General features: G+C 43.4%; 1 protein-coding gene across 2 annotated transcripts in view; it reads left to right on the top strand.

The window, feature by feature from the left end:
* Positions 1–21219, top strand: part of KMT2A (lysine methyltransferase 2A) — a 49111-nt gene that overhangs the window by 11434 nt on the left and 16458 nt on the right. Inside the window, exons 2-21 of one of the 2 annotated variants that reach the window (XM_076358649.1) lie at positions 1250–1319; positions 2585–5253; positions 6596–6773; positions 7169–7403; positions 8709–8773; positions 9580–9951; positions 10555–10628; positions 11263–11391; positions 12252–12365; positions 13572–13718; positions 14000–14095; positions 14915–15035; positions 15844–15957; positions 16872–17056; positions 17631–17804; positions 18617–18727; positions 18976–19049; positions 19572–19765; positions 20159–20265; positions 20410–20547. In XM_076358649.1, the coding sequence (XP_076214764.1) occupies positions 1250–1319; positions 2585–5253; positions 6596–6773; positions 7169–7403; positions 8709–8773; positions 9580–9951; positions 10555–10628; positions 11263–11391; positions 12252–12365; positions 13572–13718; positions 14000–14095; positions 14915–15035; positions 15844–15957; positions 16872–17056; positions 17631–17804; positions 18617–18727; positions 18976–19049; positions 19572–19765; positions 20159–20265; positions 20410–20547 (5367 nt within the window). Of the gene's footprint in view, positions 1–1249; positions 1320–2584; positions 5254–6595; positions 6774–7168; positions 7404–8708; positions 8774–9579; positions 9952–10554; positions 10629–11262; positions 11392–12251; positions 12366–13571; positions 13719–13999; positions 14096–14914; positions 15036–15843; positions 15958–16871; positions 17057–17630; positions 17805–18616; positions 18728–18975; positions 19050–19571; positions 19766–20158; positions 20266–20409; positions 20548–21219 lie in introns of those variants that run through there. The other variant, XM_076358650.1, reaches the window with a different exon arrangement.

Below are 21219 nucleotides of genomic sequence, written 5' to 3'. Positions count from 1 at the left end.
GAAAAATGTAAAAAACGAAAACGTGTCACAAATTCTGGTGGCAGACGAATAGGATTGACATTTTTGCATACTCCCTGAAAAGCCTGTCTTAATGTGAACAGAGTGCCTTTAACATCATGTCTCTGTCAGAGGGAGGAGCTTTACAGTGGAAGTCAGGTTTTCATCTCTCCTAAAGACAAAGTCTGACGTGAATGTAAAAAAACACAAAAACAACCCAAACCAACAACAAAACCCACTTTACTGTAATCGAGTCAATTTTTAAGAAAATTGTCCTTGACGTTCTGTAATGTTACCTACATGGCTATTAATTTCGTTATTCTTTGAAATGTAACAATTAGCAACGGTTGTGGTCCCTTAGCAAGAAACGCTTTTTTGGTGGTGACTTTGCTGGGAACCGTAGGAGAGGAAACAACCTTTGGTGCCTCTGAGAGAAAGCTTGTTCTGCCACCTCACTGGTTTGCAGTGTTTCTAGATATTTAGTGCTATGACAGGCTGCGGCTCTTGGGGTGTATGAATGCCGCCTGCGTTGTAGGGATGACTCTGTCTTCCCATCAGTAGCTTTAGTCTACTTTGACTTGTTCCTTAGCCAGGCTTGGAGGTTGTTGCGTGACGGAGCTGATAGGGCGGGATTCATCTGAAGGCATGCCGACCTGAAATCATGCATTTTCCAGAGGCCGTAAGCATTGCTGTTGGGTCTTGCGGGAGCGGGTGGCAAGCCCTCCCTCAGGGAAGCTGTCAGAAAGGGACCGGAGCAAGCCCTGAGGTCTTGTTCAAGCTCCGGGATGCTCAGGCAGAATTATAGACCTCAGATGCTTCTGCTCATCCAGAGAGGCTTTTAAATGAGTCTGGAGGAAGTTAATCTACATTTGTACTAGAAAAATAAACACAGAAACACTTCTTCTGCTGGAGTATGTCTTTAGGGTAGTATGAATAATTATAAGAGTAGACATTTGTGGTTTGATACGAGCAGCAAGTTTTATGCATTAAAGGTTTGTTTCCATGTATACTTGTCCTTTGTTTCCCCATAACTCTTTTTGATCATTCCATAGCTGTGAACTATAGCTGCTTTATATGTGTATATATAAAAGTTGCATTTCCTTTTTAGCAATTGTTTGCTAGAAGAACAAATGCCAGTATGTTACTTGGGGAGGGAAAAGCCTCTAGAATTCTTTCGTGCTTTGATCATAGTGAAGTTTGTTTTAATGTTAATGTCCACGTCTTCAAATTTCTATCCGCTTTCTCATTGCAGGATGAACAGTTTTTAGGTTTTGGTTCAGATGAAGAAGTCAAAGTACGAAGTCCCACCAGGTCCCCCACAGGTATGTTTGAGTCGCAGGATTGGATGTTGACTTTGTATTCTCCTTTGTGATGGTTTTGCCATGCCTCTCCTGTTTGTTCCATCAAATCTCATCCATCATAACAGCCACCCCAGTCTTTGGATTCGCCTCGGTTAGTTTTGGACTTTTTACATCTGATCCGTTACGGAGCAGGGAGACTTTGAGTAAAAGAGTTATACTGATGAAACCAGTATTTGAAACCTCATGTTAGGGTTTTGGAGAGGCAATTGTTAATAGTAAGGATCTAAAACTGGTTTGAATATTTCAGTGTCTTTCAACAGACTCATTATCACCTGTAACTGGAACCTTCACTTTTTTGGAAACAAAACAAATGTAGAACACTTGAGGATAAGCTGTAGCTAAGTCTGTTGCATTTTCAACTTTCAAGATGTAGGATCAAATCATGATGGGACTGCCAGGGAATGAGTTCAGCTTTGATTTAGATTGTTGTCAATAAATGCTCTCGCCACAGCACTCTGCTCATTCACCACAATGATCTACTCAGCTTGGCCTTGACAGCAGATTCTGCTGTGGAGAGCCTTGCTAATAGGGTGTTTCGAATGAAGAATGAAGTACATTGTCAGAGCTATGTGAAGACCCAGAACTGGAATAGCTGGGTTTGGTGGGCATGCGTTGAAATGCATTGGTAGAGGTGAGTAATCAAGTCTTGCGCATCTGCTTGATGATTCCAAGTGCAATGCCAAGTGCTAGCTGTGTTTCGAAGCTAAAAAGAGTTTTTTTAGTAAATGACCTTGTATCAACCTCTCCCTGTATGTCATTCTTGCCTTACTGACCTATCCCTCAGCAGTGCAGATGGATGGTACTAGAGAAGAAGGATTTTTTATTTTCCCTTTCAGCTAGCTGTGATCTGCTTAAAAAAACAAACAAAAAATTTTTTTAATTGTTTGAAAGGTGGCACGTGCCCTTAAGAATTATTGTTCCCTCTCGACATTAGGTTGATAGTGGTTTTGTGCCATTGCATATATAGTTGTTGTGAGAAGGCAAGCTTGTGTTTTAAAAAAAATTATCTACTTCATATTTTATATGGGGGAAGAGGTTTGTTGGGAAGGTACTCTTCACATGTATTGATAAAACTGTATTTTTATTTGTTGATTAACTGAAACGTCTTGGCGACTTGTACGGGCAGTGTGACTGATACTGAGCAAATACTTGCATGATCTGGGTAATGCTGATCCGACACTTGGAGAAGTTTAACGTGTGCTCTGCATTCTCTACTTCCCTCTCAGTTAAGTCTAGTCCACGGAAGCCTCGCGGGAGGCCCCGGAGCAGCTCTGACCGAAGTTCAGCTGTACTGTCAGACTCTTCATCAGTGTGTTCCCCTTCGAGCAAGTCTGAAACCACATCCATGGAGAAAGTAAAGAAGAAGGAGCTGAAGAGCGGGGAAAAAAGACGAGGAAGACCTCCGGCGCTTACGAGCATGAAGTTCAAATTGTCACAAGTAAAGGATGCATCGGACATTCAGAAGGGCAGTAAAGAAGAAAAAGAGAGTCTGAAAAAAATCAAAAGGTCACCATCCACTACGTTTCAGCAAGCAACTAAAATCAAGAAATTAAGAACTAGTAAGCTCTCCCCACTGAAATCTAAATTTAAGCCTGGGGCAAAACTTCAGATTGGGAGGAAGAGCGTTCAGATCGTGCGCAGGAGAGGTAGGCCGCCGTCCTCTGAACGTTTAAAGACTTCCTCAACCTTAGTCATAAACTCGCAGCTGGAGAAACCCCAAAGGATACGCAAAGAAAAGGATGGCACGCCACCTCTTACGAAAGAAGAAAAGGCTGCTGTCAGACAGAGTCCACGCAGGATTAAGCCTGTTAGGATTATACCTTCCACCAAACGTACGGATGCTGCAATTGCTAAGCAACTCTTGCAGAAGGCTAAAAAGGGGGCGCAAAAAAAGATCGAGAAAGAAGCAGCCAAACTGCAGGGCAGGAAGGGGAGAACCCAGCTTAAAAATATCCGACAGTTCATCATGCCAGTTGTGAGTGCTATCTCTTCACGGATTATTAAAACACCCAAACGGTTCATTGAGGATGAAGACTATGATCCTCCTATTAAAATATCCAGACTAGAATCCACACCAAACAGCAGGTTCAGCGCTACGTCTTGTGGCTCCAGTGAAAAGTCCAGCGCTGCTTCTCAGCATTCGTCTCAGATGTCTTCGGACTCCTCGCGGTCCAGTAGCCCCAGCGTGGATACGTCTACGGACTCCCAGGCTTCTGAGGAGATGCAGACGCTTTCTGAAGAGCGAAGCAATACTCCAGAAGTTCATGCACCGCTGCCTGTTTCTCAGTCCCCTGAAAACGATAATGGCGATAGGAGAAACAGAAGATTTTCGATAACAGAAAGAAGCTTTGGCCAAAGGACTGCTAAAAAGCTGTCAGCCTTACCAAGCGTGCCACAGCAGCAGTCCTCCTCCTCTCCTCCTCCCCCTTTGCTCACTCCCCCCCCACCGCTGCAGCCTGCTTCCAGCATCTCGGACCATACCCCTTGGCTTATGCCTCCTACCATACCGTTAGCCTCACCCTTTCTTCCTGCTTCTGCTGCGCCGATGCAAGAGAAACGGAAGTCGATTTTGCGAGAGCCGACGTTTAGGTGGACCTCCCTGAAGCATTCCAGGTCAGAACCACAGTACTTCTCATCAGCAAAATATGCCAAAGAGGGACTTATTCGCAAACCGATATTCGATAACTTCAGACCCCCACCGCTGACACCGGAGGACGTTGGCTTTGCATCCGGCTTCTCAACGCCAGGTGCTACAGCTCCAGCACGTCTGTTTTCTCTTCACTCTGGAACGAGGTTTGATATGCACAAGAGAAGTCCTCTCCTGAGAGCGCCCAGATTCACGCCGAGCGAGGCCCACTCCAGGATCTTTGAATCTGTAACTCTGCCCTCATCAGTTGGTCGAACCACTACAGGGACCTCTGCAACAGGTGTCTCTTCTCGGAAGCGGAAGAGGAGAGTGTTTAGCCCCATCCGATCGGAACCCAGATCTCCTTCACACTCCATGAGGACGAGAAGCGGGAGACTTAGTACCTCTGACCTGACAACTCTCGCCCCACAGTCTTCTGTCTCTTCCTCATTAACTAGCATTTCTGTTAGTTCTCTTGCCACTAGTGCCTTAAATTCAACTTTTACTTTTCCTTCCCATTCCCTAACGCAGTCTGGGGAATCAACAGAAAGAAGCCAGAGACCGAGGAAGCAGACTAGCACTCCGGCAGAGCCTTTTTCATCTAGTAGCCCTACTCCTCTCTTTCCCTGGTTCACGTCGAGTCCCCAGACAGAGAGAGGCAGAAACAAGGACAGGGCAGCAGAGGAACTCTCCAAAGATAAAGACGCTGACAAAAGCCTGGAGAAGGACAAGAGCAGAGAGAAAGACAGAGAGAGAGAAAAGGAGAACAAACGGGAGTCAAGGAAAGAGAAAAGGAGAAAAGGGTCAGAAATTCAGAGTAGCTCTGCTTTGTTTCCTGTAGGTAAAATGCCCAAAGAAAAAGTTGTCAGTGAAGACGTTGCAGCATCGTCATCTGCCAAAAAAACTGCCGGCCGGAAGAAGTCTACAGCAATAGATCCCACGGCAGACGTTTCCACTGCTGCTCTGGTAGATACGGCAGCCATCAAAACCAAAACGTCCAAGAAAGGTAGAGGGGGGTTAGATAAATCAGATCTGGACCTCAGCCCCGCTGTGCCGTCTTTGGAGAAGGAAAAAGCCCTGCGTCTTTCCGCTCCTTCGTCAAGCACTGTTAAACATTCCACTTCCTCCATCAGCTCTATGTTGGCTCAAGCAGACAAACTGCCAATGACTGATAAGAGGGTGGCCAGTCTTCTGAAAAAGGCAAAAGCCCAGCTGTACAAGATTGAGAAGAGCAAGTCCCTCAAACAAGCAGATCAGCCAAAAGCACAGGTACTCCTTCTTCCAAGTTTTTGTGGTGGTTTTTCTTTTTTTTGCTAGAGGCATCTTATTTTGAACTTGTGCTGAAAGTCACAAGTAGCTTTCGTATCCTAAGCATGAAGAATTAACGTACCGAGCTAAGCAGCTGTTAGTGCAACAGATGGCAAACGATCCGAAAACGAGAAGCCCTGGGCAGAAGCTGAGGGGGAGAGGGAGCTGCTGTGTAGTCAGCTCAGGGGGGAAGCTGCATGCGTTTTTAGAGATCAGTACATCGTAGCTGCTTATTAGGTTACTCTGAATAAATCTAAGCAAAGTGATCATCTAGAGTAGTAGTACTCACTCTTAAAAGCACGGTTCCAGCAAGCTGCAGTAGTCTTTCTTGGCCTCGATGTTTCTTGAGGGCCCTTCTCGAGCATAAAGCTGGCTTCTGAAAGATAAAGTTGGTCTTGGTCTCTCTCTTTTTTTAAACTTTACACGGCGATGATCTGCCCCTTACAGGCGGGAGTAAAATCCATTGGGATTTTGCATCTGATTGGGGGACTGTTTCCTACCACTTTCCTCTCTTCCCTCTCCCCGTTCCCCCGCTCCAAACCTACCCTTTTCTGCAGTCCTCTTTAGCTACCAGAAAGGTACGTGAAATACACTTTCAGAGAATACTTCCTTTTTATTTAAACTTCTACTTTCCTTAATGGCACTAGTGTTGAAAATCACTAGCGTATATTTTAAATTGAAAACTCTCAAGCTTTTGTCTCTGGAATGAAGTGCATGCTTCTGTATGTCTGGCCTGCTATAGAAGAAGCCCAGGCCCTCACAATTACCTGTTTGGGGGAGTTCTTTTAGTAGGAGATATTTCAGAATCCTATGATGAAAACATGGAAAATTGCACTAAAATGCTACATTTCTTTTAGCACCTCAGAAAACACAAGCCCCTCATCTTAAAGGCCAGCAGCTACAAAGCTGTCAAACAGCTTGATTTACTTCTGGCTTCTGCTGGATCAGTTAGCACCGAATGTTAGTCTAACTGCAGTCGACTCTGATTTTTATTATATCAATGCCTTGATAATATGGCTTCATGAGCAAGTTTGCTTCTCAGTAGCAGGTAGAAACTTACCCTGTAATTCCAAATGAATAACGCCTCTTGTTCTTTTGAGTTTATCCTCTCTTGGATAACCGAGGCTTCAAAGGCCGAGAGTCTTTGATTTTTTTTTTTTTTTAATTCCGATTCTTAGAAAGTGCAAGCTAAGGTATAGTTTAACTCTTTTTAGGTTGTTTAGAAGTTTCCATTAGCTGTTTCCCAGCCTCATTTTGGTATCTTTCTTAGGAATACTGTCTGTTCTCATGTTCTGAAATCTAGGGACAAGAGAGCGATTCATCAGAAACGTCAGTCCGAGGACCACGAATAAAACATGTTTGCAGGAGAGCAGCTGTTGCACTGGGCCGCAAGCGAGCAGTGTTTCCTGATGACATGCCCACTCTGAGTGCCTTACCGTGGGAAGAACGGGAGAAGATACTGTCTTCCATGGGGAATGATGGTGAGTTAAGATTTTTGGTTTTCATCTGTGGATTCATACAAAGTCAGCTTTTGTTGACTGCTTAAAATGAGGACTTCAAGTGATTAACAAGGGAAAGTATGTTAAACAGCTCTGGGCTCTCCGTTACAGTGCCACTCAAACAGGGTTAATCCTTTTAACCATTGGTAATTGTTATAAACATGTGTCCCGCACTACACTTTTGGTCTGCTGAGGGGTGTGTGTACATATACATATGTACGCATACATATATGTGTATACGCACACACTCACACGCACCCCTTGTGTGGCTCTGCAGATCAACTTAGGCTTAATGGAATAAATTTCATTAGCAAGTTAGACGCTCCTGAAATGTTCTTTGACATCAGTCAGTTCACATTAGAAATTTTTTTTGATAGATAAGTCATCAATAGCTGGCTCAGAAGAGGCTGAACCTCTTGCTCCACCTATCAAGCCAATTAAGCCAGTTACCAGGAACAAGGCACAGCAAGAACCTCCGGTGAAGAAGGGCCGACGCTCAAGGCGCTGTGGGCAGTGTTCGGGCTGTCAGGTTCCAGAGGACTGTGGTGTCTGTACTAACTGTCTAGACAAACCCAAGTTTGGTGGGCGCAATATAAAGAAGCAGTGCTGCAAGTAAGTATGTGTCTGAGAAATTGTCTAATCCCTACGCACTTATCAGTGGGATAAGCACGCCCACGCTCCGGGACCGGGAACAGCAGATGTACCCTGTAGCACAGGCTTTGAGTGAATTTGGCCTGGGCTGAGGCTGGATCACAGCAGGGGACTGTAAACAGTTTAATTTAAGAGTCAAGATCCTGATTCAAGGTGTGCTTGTTACAAGCTCTTTTTCTGAAGTTCACTTCTGGTTTAATCTCCCCAGTTTGATGAAACTGGCATAGCATTGAAAAGCATTTGGTACGAGACCAGTGGCTTTCATTAGGCAGTAGGGGTTTTTGCAAGGAAGGCAATGTATACATAAGTATTTATCTCTTATTCTCCCAAATTGCATTTATGAAGAACTTGTGTTTTCAAGATGATGTTTATCTGGTGTATATACACTTCATATAACAAAGATGTCTCTGGATGTCATTAAGAAATACCACTCTTCCTTGATTTTTCCTGTCATTTTTTATACATATCACTTAGCCTGAACCTTTTGCTTTTTTAAATTGCTGCATTAAATTGATTTTACCAGACTAGATAGTCTGTATGAAAAGGCAGCAACTGAAGGGGCACCAACAAAGATTGTTGTGGTATGAAAGCTATTTATAAAGCGTGGCTGTGAGAATTGCTGTGTAGTGCTCATCTGTGTGAAAACACTCTGCAGCCTACAATCTGTAAGTAGTCTCACTCTTAGCAGCTTTGCCCGGGCCTCAGGCTAGGTTTCAAAACTCTTTGTAGCCCTGCTACAAGAATGAAGGCAGAAACAAAGCCTAGCCCAACGTACAGAAGACATCATACGCTAAACGTAAGAAAAATAGGAAATAAAGTTGAACGCTTACAAAAAGGCTTGGTCACCTAATCCGATTCCACTCCAAGAGTAACTGTTTTTGTCTGAAATGGCCTCAGTTTGGATTACATAAAACCTACAGTTGAGGGAGTTTGGTGTGGTTTCTTAGAGCTCTTGGAAGTATTCTGATACTTCTCAAATCTATGAAATTGAACTGATGGGGGATTTACCAGTGAAGTGGTGGTGTTACTTAAGCCGTTTTATTAACCTCAAAATCGTGTTGAGAGTGTGGAAAACCAAAAGGAAAATACAGAGGAAAATAAGTTTCTTTTGGATATCTCTGAAGGGGGGAGGAGATGCTTGGAAAAAGGTACTGGGGGTATTGATAATGTTTTTTTTTTCTCAATTTTTCATGTTGACTATTTACAAACTGCTCTCTTAATGTCTGCATTTTTCTTCTGAGTTCACGACATGCTCTTTCTTTGTAGAATGAGGAAATGTCAGAATCTACAGTGGATGCCTTCAAAAGCCTATCTCCAGAAGCAAGCTAAAGGTAGGCTAAAAGACTTGGCTCGAGTATAGCGCAAAAGAGAAATCTTCATCTCTTAAATTTTGCTCTTTGTGCTGTCGTTGTGGCTACACTGAGCTTACAAAAGGTTAGTCTGCAACCAAATGTTAACAGGGAGCCTGCCTGTTCTGGTGATGTCAGGTAAAAGTTGCAGGAGCGATGTGAGTACAGGCAGCATCTGTACTCTGTGACAGTGGCTGTCTCTTTTGGCACTAGACTTGTAGTTTTTCCTTCCTTTTGTAGGGAGCTGCTGCTGATGGCTGGTCAGTCTCCCCTCTGCCCTTCAGGTGAAGCATTTCTCAGAGGTTTGCCTGCTCCTGAGTGCCACAGGGCCTCTTGGAGCCTCCTTGTCTCTGACATAAGGCTTAAGTGAGCCGTCACACGTGTTCTGTTAAATCCCCGCATTCTTAGTAGCAGACCTCTGGAGGTCTGCGTGTTAGTGTGACAGCGGTCAGGCGGCTGCCTTGAACTCCCTGAACTTCGCCATACAAAGTCTGCTTTCTCCTTTGCGCAGTTAAGCTCTGAATCTGCTTTACTACAGAAGGGTTTTGCTTACTGCTCTGTCAGAATAGAGGCCCGAGGTATTAGAACGCAGATTGCAACATAAGCCAAGCGCGTTAATTTTACCAACAAAATGCTTTATTTTTTTGAGTACCGATTTTTTCTTTTGTACGACAGAATGACAAAATTCGGACATCAAAGTGTCTGTTTCCTTATTTTAAAAAAGCAGCAAATCATTTGAAGTCACACCGTTTTGTCTGTGTTGCTTTATTGATGCTTCTTCTTCCTAGCTGCAAAAAAGAAAGAGAAGAAATCGAAGACAAACGAAAAGAAAGAAAGCCATTCTGGAAAGAACCAGTTGGACTCTGGACAGAAACAAACTCCTCAGACTATCGTATCGAGAGAAGACAATGCGGTAAAGAAGAGCAGTGAACCTGCCCGTAAGCCCGTTGAGGAAAAGCATGAGGATGGGAATTCCTCCGTTCCAGTGTCGGAGCCCAAACAGGTCCCTGCATCTGGTACCAGAAAGACTGGCAAGCAGGTGTCCCAGCCAGTACAGCTCCCTCCTTCTCAGCCACCGAGCTCAGGACCTTTGAAAAAAGAAGCACCTAAACTTACCGCTTCTGAGCCTAAGAAAAAGCAGACTCCCCAGCCAGAAATAGGTAAATGGGACTGTTTATCCTCAGTCTGTTTGAGTCACGTTAAGTAACAGTACCGCTAAAAGTTGTTGGATTTTAAAACTGATAAATGCTTTATGATCTGGTGAAATTACAGCAGATTATTTTGGAATTTTTTCTTAGAACTGGCTTCCTTTTTATTGAACTACAGTGTATGTTGGGGCAGGGAGAAAGATGGCCATCCTTACTGTGATTTTTTAGTCATGTAGTCTTGGCAGTCTTGAAGTATATTTTCAATACTGTTAAGTCTGAATGTGAAACGAGAAGAATGTAATCGTTTTACTACAAAAACACAGTCCGCTGTTGCACGTAGTACAGAAGAGTGTGAACAGTGACCAACAAGGCAGCTCCAGGACTTCTGTGGCTTTGCACCCAGAATGCTTCAGATTTTTAGCAGAGCAAACTCTCCTGGTCATGCCTCGAGGAGACTGCTCGAGTCATAGTTGGTGAGGTGCAGTCACAGGAGAGGGTGGAAAAATTCTAGTCTAAAATTCATCGCACGTTACCCAGCTGATTTTTTTTCCCTTTTCTTCTCTACAGGTGGCTGTTAGTTACTTGAAATACTCATAATTTTTCCCCCCTTCCTAGGCACAGAACAAAGCAAACAGAAAAAAATTGCTCCCCGTCCAACTTTCCCTGTGAAACAGAAACCAAAAGAAAAGGTGAATACTGTTTTTTGTACACAGTCAGTAAATTTCAAGGACCTGGAACTTCTGTCTGTCTAGAAAGTAGAACTGTATTACTTAACCCTTTTGCAGAGGTGTTTGTTTTTTTTTTGTACTTTTCCTTGTGGCAGTATGTGGATACCAAAGTACCTGGCATATGCCTAAGATTCGGTTTAGATGTTGAATCGTTCTCCAAGACTTGTACGTTGTGGGGTGGAGGCTAGCTTTTCCATAAAAAATGGAACTACCTTCGTCTCAGAAACAACTCCATTATGGAAAAAAAAAAACAGAAAAAGAATTGTCTTATTTAAATATGAGAGAGAAGTGCATAGGGACTAATTGCACCCAGAGTTGCCCCACTGCAGCAAAATAAAAACCAGCGCTCTGATGAGAGAGAACAACATGATGTTAGAGGAAAATGCAGCAAATTGAATTAGAAATGTAATTGTGTGTGGAATGCTCTTAAGAAATGGTTTGCAGAATAGTTACTTTCTTGCAGCTTTTACACACTCGTTAATTCTGTGATGGTTTGGGGGTTTTGTCTGTGCATTACCTACGGCGTTTAATGTAATTACTGGTTAAGTTTTAACGTTCGGGGTTGGGATTAATGCAGGCTCCTTTACTTGACTAGGAAAAGCCCCCTCCTATAAGCAAGCCAGAAAGCAGCACGCTGAATTTGCTCAGCACTCTGACTAATGGAAGCAGTTCCAAGCAAAAGCCACCTACAGATGGAGTCCACAGAATCCGAGTGGATTTCAAGGTAGAGGACAAAATGTTTTAAGTATTTGAATGTTACCTGGCTCTAAACACTGGAACTAGAGTCCCTCAAGAGTGCTGGCAGTGACTTCTAAGTTTGTGTGTCTGGTACTGTTCAGAGAGAACTGCAAGTAGGAGCCTTCGTGACGAGTCACTCGGTTGATTTTTAGAAGTTTGTTATGCCTTTTTTTTCTTGCAATTAGAGTACTGGATGAAGAGACACTTAAAGCTTTAAAACCTTAACTGTCAATGTGTGAGGATGAGCAAGAAATTGAGGTTTATGAAGAATTATTCCATTAAGATGGAACTATAAAACCTTACCACAACTTGAGCCAACAAGATTTGGGGAAAATGTTAGTAACTTGTAATTGACAACATTTTGGGTATATCTGGGGTTTTAAACTGATAAATCATGTACTTTTTTGAACAACAGTGTTGAAATAATAAAAATTAATATTTTCCTAATAATTTTTCAGTCCATCTATAAGTGTTGATACTGGAGATTATAGCGAGATCTCATAAGTGTTTTATACAAATATGGAGTTTTAATAAAGTATAATTCTTCTGAAATTTCACTTTTAGTAATAATTGTGCAATCGTGAAAAACTTTGTCTTGTTCCTTAGGCTTGCTTTCCGTAGAAGGAAGGCTAGCGTATTATTGAACTCTCTTGGCAAGAACAGCGCTGAGATGTGACTATTCCAATATACACTATAAAGTAGACCAAGGTAGAAGTTGAAATGATTTCGGTTTGAGACCACTTAATCACAGGCACAGAATGTATAAAGCAGCAATCAATGTGAGCACTTTATACTGATGTTGTATTGCCTTATTCTGCATGGTGACGTATCCTTTTGTACTTTCAGGAGGACTGTGAAGTGGAGAATGTTTGGGAGATGGGTGGGTTAGGCATCGTCACCTCGGTACCTATTACTCCCAGGGTGGTCTGTTTTCTCTGTGCCAGCAGTGGACATGTGGAGGTAAAGCATTGTGTTCTGCTGTTGATGACTTAGTTACAGCACCACGTTGTTAGAAAAATAAATAAATAAATAAATAAATAATATCATTACCTTAATCCAAGAGAAATTAAAACAATACCTGTAAAACTGTCCTTGCTAAACTCTGTCCCAAGATACTAAAATGCAAGGTATTTAAAATCAGTTTGGAAACTTCTGCGGTGCTTACTTTGCAGGTGAACTGTATTAGACGTAAGGAATAGCGTATTTGAGAGCACCTGCGTCTCCTCTTAATCTGGAATCCTACATCTGATGTGAAGCAGGGCCTTTGCTTTCTTTTAACTCGAAATAAGAAAGGCTGCCCGATAATGTTAAAGGGCTTTAGGCAGCGTTGACTTTCCTGGCTATGTCTGTATCTGCTGAGAGCTGCAAACCATTACTGAAACGTGGCTGGAAAGATTCTGGTGCTGTATAAAGAGCTGGATGTGGGCTTAAGATGTGTTAAATGCGTTTCCAGGTATAGATAGGTGCCTTCTCAACATCTTCAGACCAGCTGTCCTGGGAAGGTGATGCTAGCACTCTAGAAAAGGCTTGGTTGTGAAGAGTGAACAATATTTGGGGAAAAGGGGGTTAAGTTCTGTATGTGGACATCAGTGGACTTGAGGACCGTGAAGGTCCAGTGGGGCATGGAGCCATCCCCTTCTCAGTCAGGTTGCTCAAGGGGACAAACGATTCTTCTGTCCCCCGTGAGCCTGTGGTGTTCGCGCCCTAAGGACAATTCTTTTTCTAGTATGGCCAGCCTTCCAGGGGATACATAGAAATTAGAAGAGCTTTCACATGGGCCACCTAAGCTGAATGGAGGGAGGAACGTCTCTCTTGGCTCTGCATATCCCTTCCTTCTGCACCAAGTGTTTCTTCTGGTGCAGTTGACTTGTGTTACAGCAAGGGAGGGAGATGCTGAAGAGCCCTATAGGCCTTTGCCGGTACTCAGAACTCTTAGATAGCAGGTACCAAACTCCCCTCTGCTGCTAGATGCCTAGTCTGGGAAGACGAGCACGTATTTGGATTGTCTGAAGTACGCGCACAGTTTCCCTCCTAAAATATGCCAGTAGATATCCATGTTCTGTCAGTTGTAAAGCAGAATTCAAAGTAGTTGGGAGCGCGAGGGGGCTTGTTTGGGAATTCAGAGCAGCTTCTGACTTGCTAAAACCTCCCTCTCCCCCCTTGCAGTTTGTGTATTGTCAGGTCTGTTGTGAGCCTTTCCACAAGTTCTGCTTAGAGGAGAGCGAGCGGCCCCTGGAGGACCAGCTGGAAAACTGGTGCTGCCGTCGCTGCAAGTTCTGCCACGTGTGTGGGAGACAGCACCAGGCCACCAAGGTACCCCCAAACCGCCGGGAGACCCGGCGGGCATCCCCCATGCTGCTCCCAGAGCTCCTCTCACTCCAGAGCTCAGCTCGCGAGCGTGCACCGGGGAGCAGGGAAGCGCAGTCTCTGCGCGAGCGCCGCTGTGCGCTGGGGAGAATGCCTCTCGAGTTGCTTCATTTGCAGCTTTTTCCTCTTGCCCCAAATGGGGGATCCAACATAAAACGAAAATGTCCAGGATTTTGCATCCCTTTGAAGGGTCTCTGTTCCAATGCTTTTTCCCCTTATTCTTGTAGCAGTTGCTGGAGTGTAACAAGTGCCGAAACAGCTATCACCCTGAGTGCCTGGGCCCAAACTACCCAACAAAACCCACCAAGAAAAAGAAAGTTTGGGTGAGGGATTTTGATTTCTCTTTTGGGCAGTTCACTCATTGACTGATGATAACACTGTGGGCCAGAGCTCTGCAGATTAATTGCTCTGATGCAATCGCTTAGCTTTTTAAGGCAGGATGGCAACCTTCCATTGTGTTGGAAGGTACTTTTGGAAATGATAATGAGGTGGGTTGTTGGTAAGGTTTGGAACAAGCAGGATTTTTAAAGAGCTTACACCTTTTTTAGTTGTAGTAATTCTTCTGATCATAGTCCCAGAACGTGGAAGAAGCTCTTTAGAATGGAAGCATTTACCTTGTTATCAAATTTATCAGTTGATACTGGTATTGCGAGTCAATGTATTTGGATTAATTGCACTATTTTGTGTCTTTCAAGTTTTTGTTCTAAACAAGTGTGAAAGCTTTGCCTGTAGTGTATATGATACTAATAGTTTTTAGGTGTTTTCTACTACGATATCCTCGGAGTTGGAAATCTGTTAAAATAAGACTTCATATTTTGGGTCAGAAGAAATGCCACAACTACATATGCTGTTTTCTGTGAAAGGAAAGGTGATGTTTTCTTCGGTGCAAATATGAAGGACAGAAAAACTATACTGTGATTTATTTTCATTTTTTTTCTTGTTGCATGATCACCATCTTACCGTAAAGGGGGGGAGCGCTTTTCTTTTTAGTGAAAGTTTCGGTATTTGAGACTCCTTATTCTGTTGTATAAGCTCTCTGCACTCATTAAATAATAAAAACTATGAAACGCATCGTTAGGACTAAAGCGCAGAAACCACTGGATAAAAGCAAGTAACTCTTGCCAAACACATTCATTTTCCAGATATGTACCAAATGTGTTCGCTGCAAGAGCTGTGGATCAACAACACCAGGCAAAGGGTGGGATGCGCAGTGGTCTCATGACTTCTCGCTGTGTCATGATTGTGCCAAACTCTTTGCTAAAGGTACATAAAGTTGTGATTCTTTACAGCAGGAGCCTCTTCAGCTGCTCGGTTTTGAGTTAGACAGCGTCAGTGTAGAGTGAACAGAGGGCCTGCAGGGCAGGTGAGCTTGTCACGGTACAAACAGGAGTGAAAGCTAGTGTTAGGGTCAAGCATGAAAGCACGTGTAATAGTTTCTGTGGGAAACTGTTACAGGTTCTTAGATTTTACAGTGGCCAACAAAAGTCATCACTGTTTTATTGTCAGAGTTTGAGGCTTCCAGAACTTAAACGCTATACCATATAAAGCAATTATTACACACCTGTTGGCCCAGGGTTTCAAGTAGCAGTTGAGAAAAAGACATTTTAAAGGAATCCTGACCTAAAAGCAACAAAATTCCTATTGTAAAGCGGTTGTTCCTTCTTGTGTTAGTTACTGTAGGTGACGCCTTTGAATCTAGGAGGGGCACTCTGGGAAAAAACCTCAGGGTAGAAAATCTTGACTATTCCACCTAATTTCTTGCCTGTATGTCATCTTTGTCCTTTCGTTTTACTCTGTAAAGCTAATTGCATATAGTATTTTGTTAGTCTCACCACCCCCAAAAAATGGGTGCCCGGTAATGGAATTCTAGAGTAGTCAGTGGTCTTCCAAGCAGGTTATTTTTGTGGCCATTGTTTTACAGTGTTGTAAAAGTAGATGTAACTGTAACGGCAGCTTACTGGTGGGGGTTTTCAGAGAGCTGCTTTCTTAGCACACTAGGAAGTAACCGCCTAGCCTTTAAGGTGTGTGCGTGGCAGTGGAACTTCTGATAAAAATCACGTCTTGTTTGCAGGAAATTTTTGTCCTCTCTGTGACAAATGCTATGATGATGACGACTATGAGAGCAAGATGATGCAGTGCGGGAAATGCGACCGCTGGGTCCACTCCAAATGTGAAAACCTTTCTGGTAAGGCAAATCCTTATCTCCTCAGTACTTAAGAACGCGGGGCAGCGAGTAGACCAAAGCAATCCAGTTTTGGACCTTTCTACCAGAGCGTTATGTTAACACCCTCACCTGTTGTGACCTACCTGAAAAATACCTGTAGAATGGCTACAGGTAAACCAGTACTAATATCAACGACATCCTGAAAGCATAGGACTTGCCTCAAATGCAGTATTGCTCAGTTAGTTGCACAAGACGCTTTTGTTACGTGAAAAGTGTTTCAGTTAGACAGTTGTCGTGGTTTAACCTCAGTCGGCAACTGAGCACCACCCAGCCGCTCGCTGACTCCCCCCCCCACCCCGCTGGGATGGAGGAGAGAATCGGAAGAGTAAAAGTGAGAAAACTCATGGGTTGAGATAAAAACGGTTTAATAATTGAAATAAAATAAAATAATAATAATAATAAGAAGAAGAATATACAAAGCAAGTGATGCACAATGCAATTGCTCACCACTCGCCAACCGATGCCCAGCCAGTCCCCAAGCAGCAGTCCCCCCGGCCAGCTTTCCCCCAGTTTATGTGCTGAGCATGACGTCACATGGTATGGAATGTCCCTTTGGCCAGTTTGGGTCAGCTGTCCTGGCTGTGCCCCCTCCCAGCTTCTTGTGCACCTCCAGCCTTCTCAGTCGGTAGAGCATGGGAAGCTGAAAGGTCCTTGACTAGTGTAGGCACTACTTAGCAACAACTAAAACATGGGTGTGTTATCAGCATTGTTCTCATACTAAACCCAAAACACAGCACTGTACCAGCTACTAGGAAGAAAATTAACTCTATCCCAGCTGAAACCAGGACAACAGCAAGTGCAGAGTAGGGGGTTTTCCCTACATCCATCCTTCAGTAAAGTCATTCAGATTGTTACTTTATTTTTTTTGTCTCCAGATGAAATGTATGAGATACTCTCTAACTTGCCTGAGAGTGTAGCATACACCTGCATTAACTGTACGGAGCAGCATCCTGCAGAGTGGCGTCTGGCACTGGAAAAGGAGCTGCAGGTTTCCTTAAAGCAGGTTTTAACAGCCCTGTTGAATTCTAGAACGACTAGCCACTTGCTGCGGTATCGACAGGTAAGCTGGAGCCTCGTGTCCCATTAATATATTCTGGCTTGAAGTGTTGCCTGACATTCAGCTGAATTCTGGTATTGCTGCGCATCATACTGCAGAAGTGTCTTTATCGTACTTAGAACGACATGTGCTGTGACTTTGTTTTCTTTCTTTTGTTCATTCCTATGGAAACAAAGAAGTGGGTGATACGACTTGCGAGGCTAAAAGAAAAAAAGAGGGTAAAGTTCTTCAAGGAATGGGAGGATTTAGCTCTGTGATGGTGAAGGTGCTTTTCTGACAGAAGAACAGGATCTTAGTCTTGAAATATATATTCAGAAATAAGACTTCTGAAAAATGAGTTTGATCCTTATAGCTGATCACTCTGCTCTGCTGTGCGCCTTACAGGTCAGGAGCAGAAAGCCCGTTAAGATCTTTTCATTTTTGTCCCTACGTTTTGGACAGGAATTCAGAACTTGAGTCTCTTTTCTTTCACGTTAGCGAGAATCTCTGGGCCAATAAATGTGCATGGGAGTATGTCATGAGTACCAGCCGCACTTCAATAGCCAATGTCCCTCTGTCTGGTTGCTGATGTTAACAGGCAGCAAAACCGCCTGATTTAAATCCTGAGACGGAAGAGAGTATCCCATCCAGAAGCTCTCCTGAAGGTCCCGATCCGCCTGTCCTAACGGAAGTCAGTAAACAGGAGGAGCAGCAACCTCTGGATCTGGAGGGAGTGAAAAGAAAAATGGATCAAGGATGTTACATTTCGGTGGTATGTCAAAGTTTCAGTGTTCCACTCTAATAATAGATCCTATGAATTGCTTTATGACCCGTCGTGTTTATTACTGAGCATGCTTGAGCCTTTTCTTTATGAACAAGGAAACAGGTTAACATGCTGCTAAAAATAATTCTGGCTGGCGCTCGTGTTAATGTTGGCCCAAAGGCATGTGATTTACACTGTTGTATGGCTCCCTTTAACCAGCAGTGATACTTGGTTAAACCCCTTTTGCTCTTAGTCAGATGTTTACGTTGAGGGAAACAGGATAGGTCATCCTTCATGTGCAAATTCTAACTGAAGGCCTAGCCAAATAACACCGATGGTAGTTATCTGGAAACTAGTAATTCATGTGCGGAGGGATGATCTCTTTAGGGGTCATTTCTACAAAATGCTAACGTTGACCGAATCAGTTTTCTTTGTAGGGAACAGCCTTTTCCTCTTTTTTCCCTGCAGAGCCTGTAATCTTGAGGAAGACTGTATATTGCAAAGTGCTAGGCAAACGTGCTGTTGCCAGATTTTGGCCAAATCCTTGTGAGGTAGCTAGCTTAGCCGATTTAAAATCAGTCAGCAGTCAACTCCTGGTAGAAGGAAGAAGTGAACCGTTACGGCAGTTCTGCCAGCCAGTTTGCAAATGCACAGGGCTGCTTGTTTCTTTACAGCCAACTTCTTTTTCTGCTTTTAAGTCGATGCTCTGGTTCAGTTTTCTAGTCATCTGGATGCTCACTTGATGCCTTAAAGAATTGGTGGATGGTGTAGCTGTACAAGAGACAATCCCGTTAATGTGAAATTCTGTGGCTTTCTTATAGTTGGATTTTAGTGATGATATCGTGAAGATAATTCAAGCAGCCATTAATTCTGATGGAGGGCAGCCGGAAGTTAAGAAAGCCAATAGCATGGTCAAGTCCTTCTTTATTCGGGTGAGCCGGACTACAGTTATTTTGAAATCTGCTCGGTATCATACCGCTGCTTGTTGCTGTTGGAATCCAAAGGGTCCATCATGCTTACCATTGCTTGGGTATTTCCAGGAATGAAATGATACATTGTCAGAGTTGTTGATGTTAATGAAATCTTACTAGTTGTGCATTTACAGTAGATCTTGGCTGAACGTCTTTGAAATTTGGGGTATGTTGTATAACATTTCTAATGGAGTGTTGTTTTCCTTCAGCAAATGGAGCGTGTTTTTCCATGGTTCAGTGTAAAAAAGTCCAGATTTTGGGAGCCAAATAAAGTAACAAGCAAGTAAGTAATTGTTCTGTGTCCGACTGTGACACCCTGCGGTTTGCCAGCTGTCAAAGCAAAAAGTACCAAGAGAGCCTGTTTGTGGGTTTGGGTTTTCTGTTTTTCTTTTCTTTTCCCTTTGTGTGGTTTTGTTTTAGTTTTTTTTAAGAAGTTAAACAGTAATCCCACTCCCAGGTTTTGTATACATTTCCTTGTTCTAAAGCAGAGTAACCAAAAACTTTATTTAGAACAGGGTATATTGTGTGTCGTCTTGTCAGTCCTGTCCTTCCTTCCGCCTCCTCCTCCTCACCCCCATTTGGTGCGGCCCTTCTTCTGTATCTGTTACCCTCAAAAGAAACAGACAGCTACATCACAAACCTTAAAATGTAAGTGACCAGTCGTAGCCTTTGTTGAGAGCATGTGTGGACTGTAAGTAATTAAATGAGTTGTTATTGTATATTGAATGTCAGTAGTGCTGGTAGACAGGGCACAAGGTCCTCTGGTGTAGTCGGGTCTGACAGCTGACTCCTTGTTGCATTTCAGCAGTGGTATGTTGCCGAATGCAGTGCTGCCCCCTTCGCTTGACCATAATTATGCTCAGTGGCAGGAGCGTGAAGAGAACAACCGCACTGAACAACCCCCTCTGATGAAGAAAATCATTCCAGCTCCAAAACCCAAAGGGCCTGGAGAGCCAGATTCACCAACTCCTCTACATCCTCCTACACCACCTATCTCTAGTAAGAAAACAGATCGCAGCGCTATTGGTCCCAAACCTAGAGTGCTTCATTCCAAACCTCCTAGTAGTAAAGAGAGGGCGTTATTAGTTCTGTATGCGACTGAAGAATTTTGGAGACCTCTGTGACCTGAAATCATTCAGAGGCTGTTACATATGAGATGTTTCTGAGCTGAGCTTGGGCCCGGAAACACATTTGCACCTGCCTCTTTTCCCCTAGAACAAGGGCTGTGTAGAGGCTGATGTGTGCTTTTCCTTGCTTTACCAGCTGGCTATTGAAAACTCTAGGCTGCTGTTTGGCTCTTCTACCCTGTTCACTTAACTGACAATCTCTCCAGATGAATTTTTGCCTCCCTGACTTTCAAGCATAAACAGTGTTCTCTCTCTTAACTAAAAGGCTCCGACAGAAGCCGAGAGGATAGTCCTGAACTTAACCCACCTCCGGATGTAGAAGACAACAGGCAGTGCGCATTGTGCCTGAAATACGGTGATGACAGTGCTAATGTGAGTATTTGGCACATGGCCATTTTGATAGGAGCTGGCTGAAACAGTACTGTAGATTTGGAACTGTGGATAGGCTGGATGCTTTTTGTGCGTTGTTGTGTCTCTGTGGAACATTTGAAAAGAATGTTTCCTTCCGTTCTTTAGGATGCTGGACGGCTTCTCTATATTGGCCAAAATGAATGGACACACGTGAACTGTGCTTTGTGGTCAGCAGAAGTATTTGAAGATGATGATGGTTCTCTGAAAAACGTGCACATGGCTGTGATCAGGGGAAAGCAGCTGGTGGGTATAAGTAAAGAATACTTTGTTAAACTTCATGCTGATTTCCACAGAACCAAGACAGGAACCCGGCTAAAAGATTCCTTGTGTGTGTTTTTTCTGCTCTGTCCTCTCCTTGCTTTTTTTGTTTGTTTGTTTGTTTTTTACGCTATATGTAATAGAACTGACTGAAGATCAGAATACAATATTTCAGTTCAGAAATATTGTGGAGACCAAAAGGAACTTGTAACGGGAGAATTGGAGTCATGTTTTTCTCAGAAGGTCTTCGATTGCAAGTGCTATACCTTAAGCAGTTGATGCCATATCTGTAGTCACAACCTGTTTTTAAAAATAATACAGAATGTGTAAAGCACGGCCAAGTGCTGTGTTAGAGCCCAACAGCTATCCCTCTAGTACAAGGACTTACTAGATCCTCCGTTGCAGTCTGAACTGATGACAGCAGAGGAACTCAAAAGGAGGGAGAGCAAGCCTGTACCTGGTATTTTGACCTAGGTTAAAATTTATATATGTATAAAAGAAATAAAAATTGAAAGCAAGTATTGTCCAATTCAAGGTCTTGAGCAGGGAACATTTTCATGTTTGAGTATAGATGAAGGATCTTGACATCTGGCTTGTACATAGCTGCTCTGTTAAATACTGCAAAAAGGATGATGGTGGTGTCTTTTTTTTTCCTGA

This window comes from Aptenodytes patagonicus, chromosome 23 (genome assembly GCF_965638725.1).
Source record: "Aptenodytes patagonicus chromosome 23, bAptPat1.pri.cur, whole genome shotgun sequence".
NCBI lineage: Eukaryota > Metazoa > Chordata > Aves > Sphenisciformes > Spheniscidae > Aptenodytes > Aptenodytes patagonicus.
This window is presented reverse-complemented; position numbering and strand designations above follow the sequence as displayed.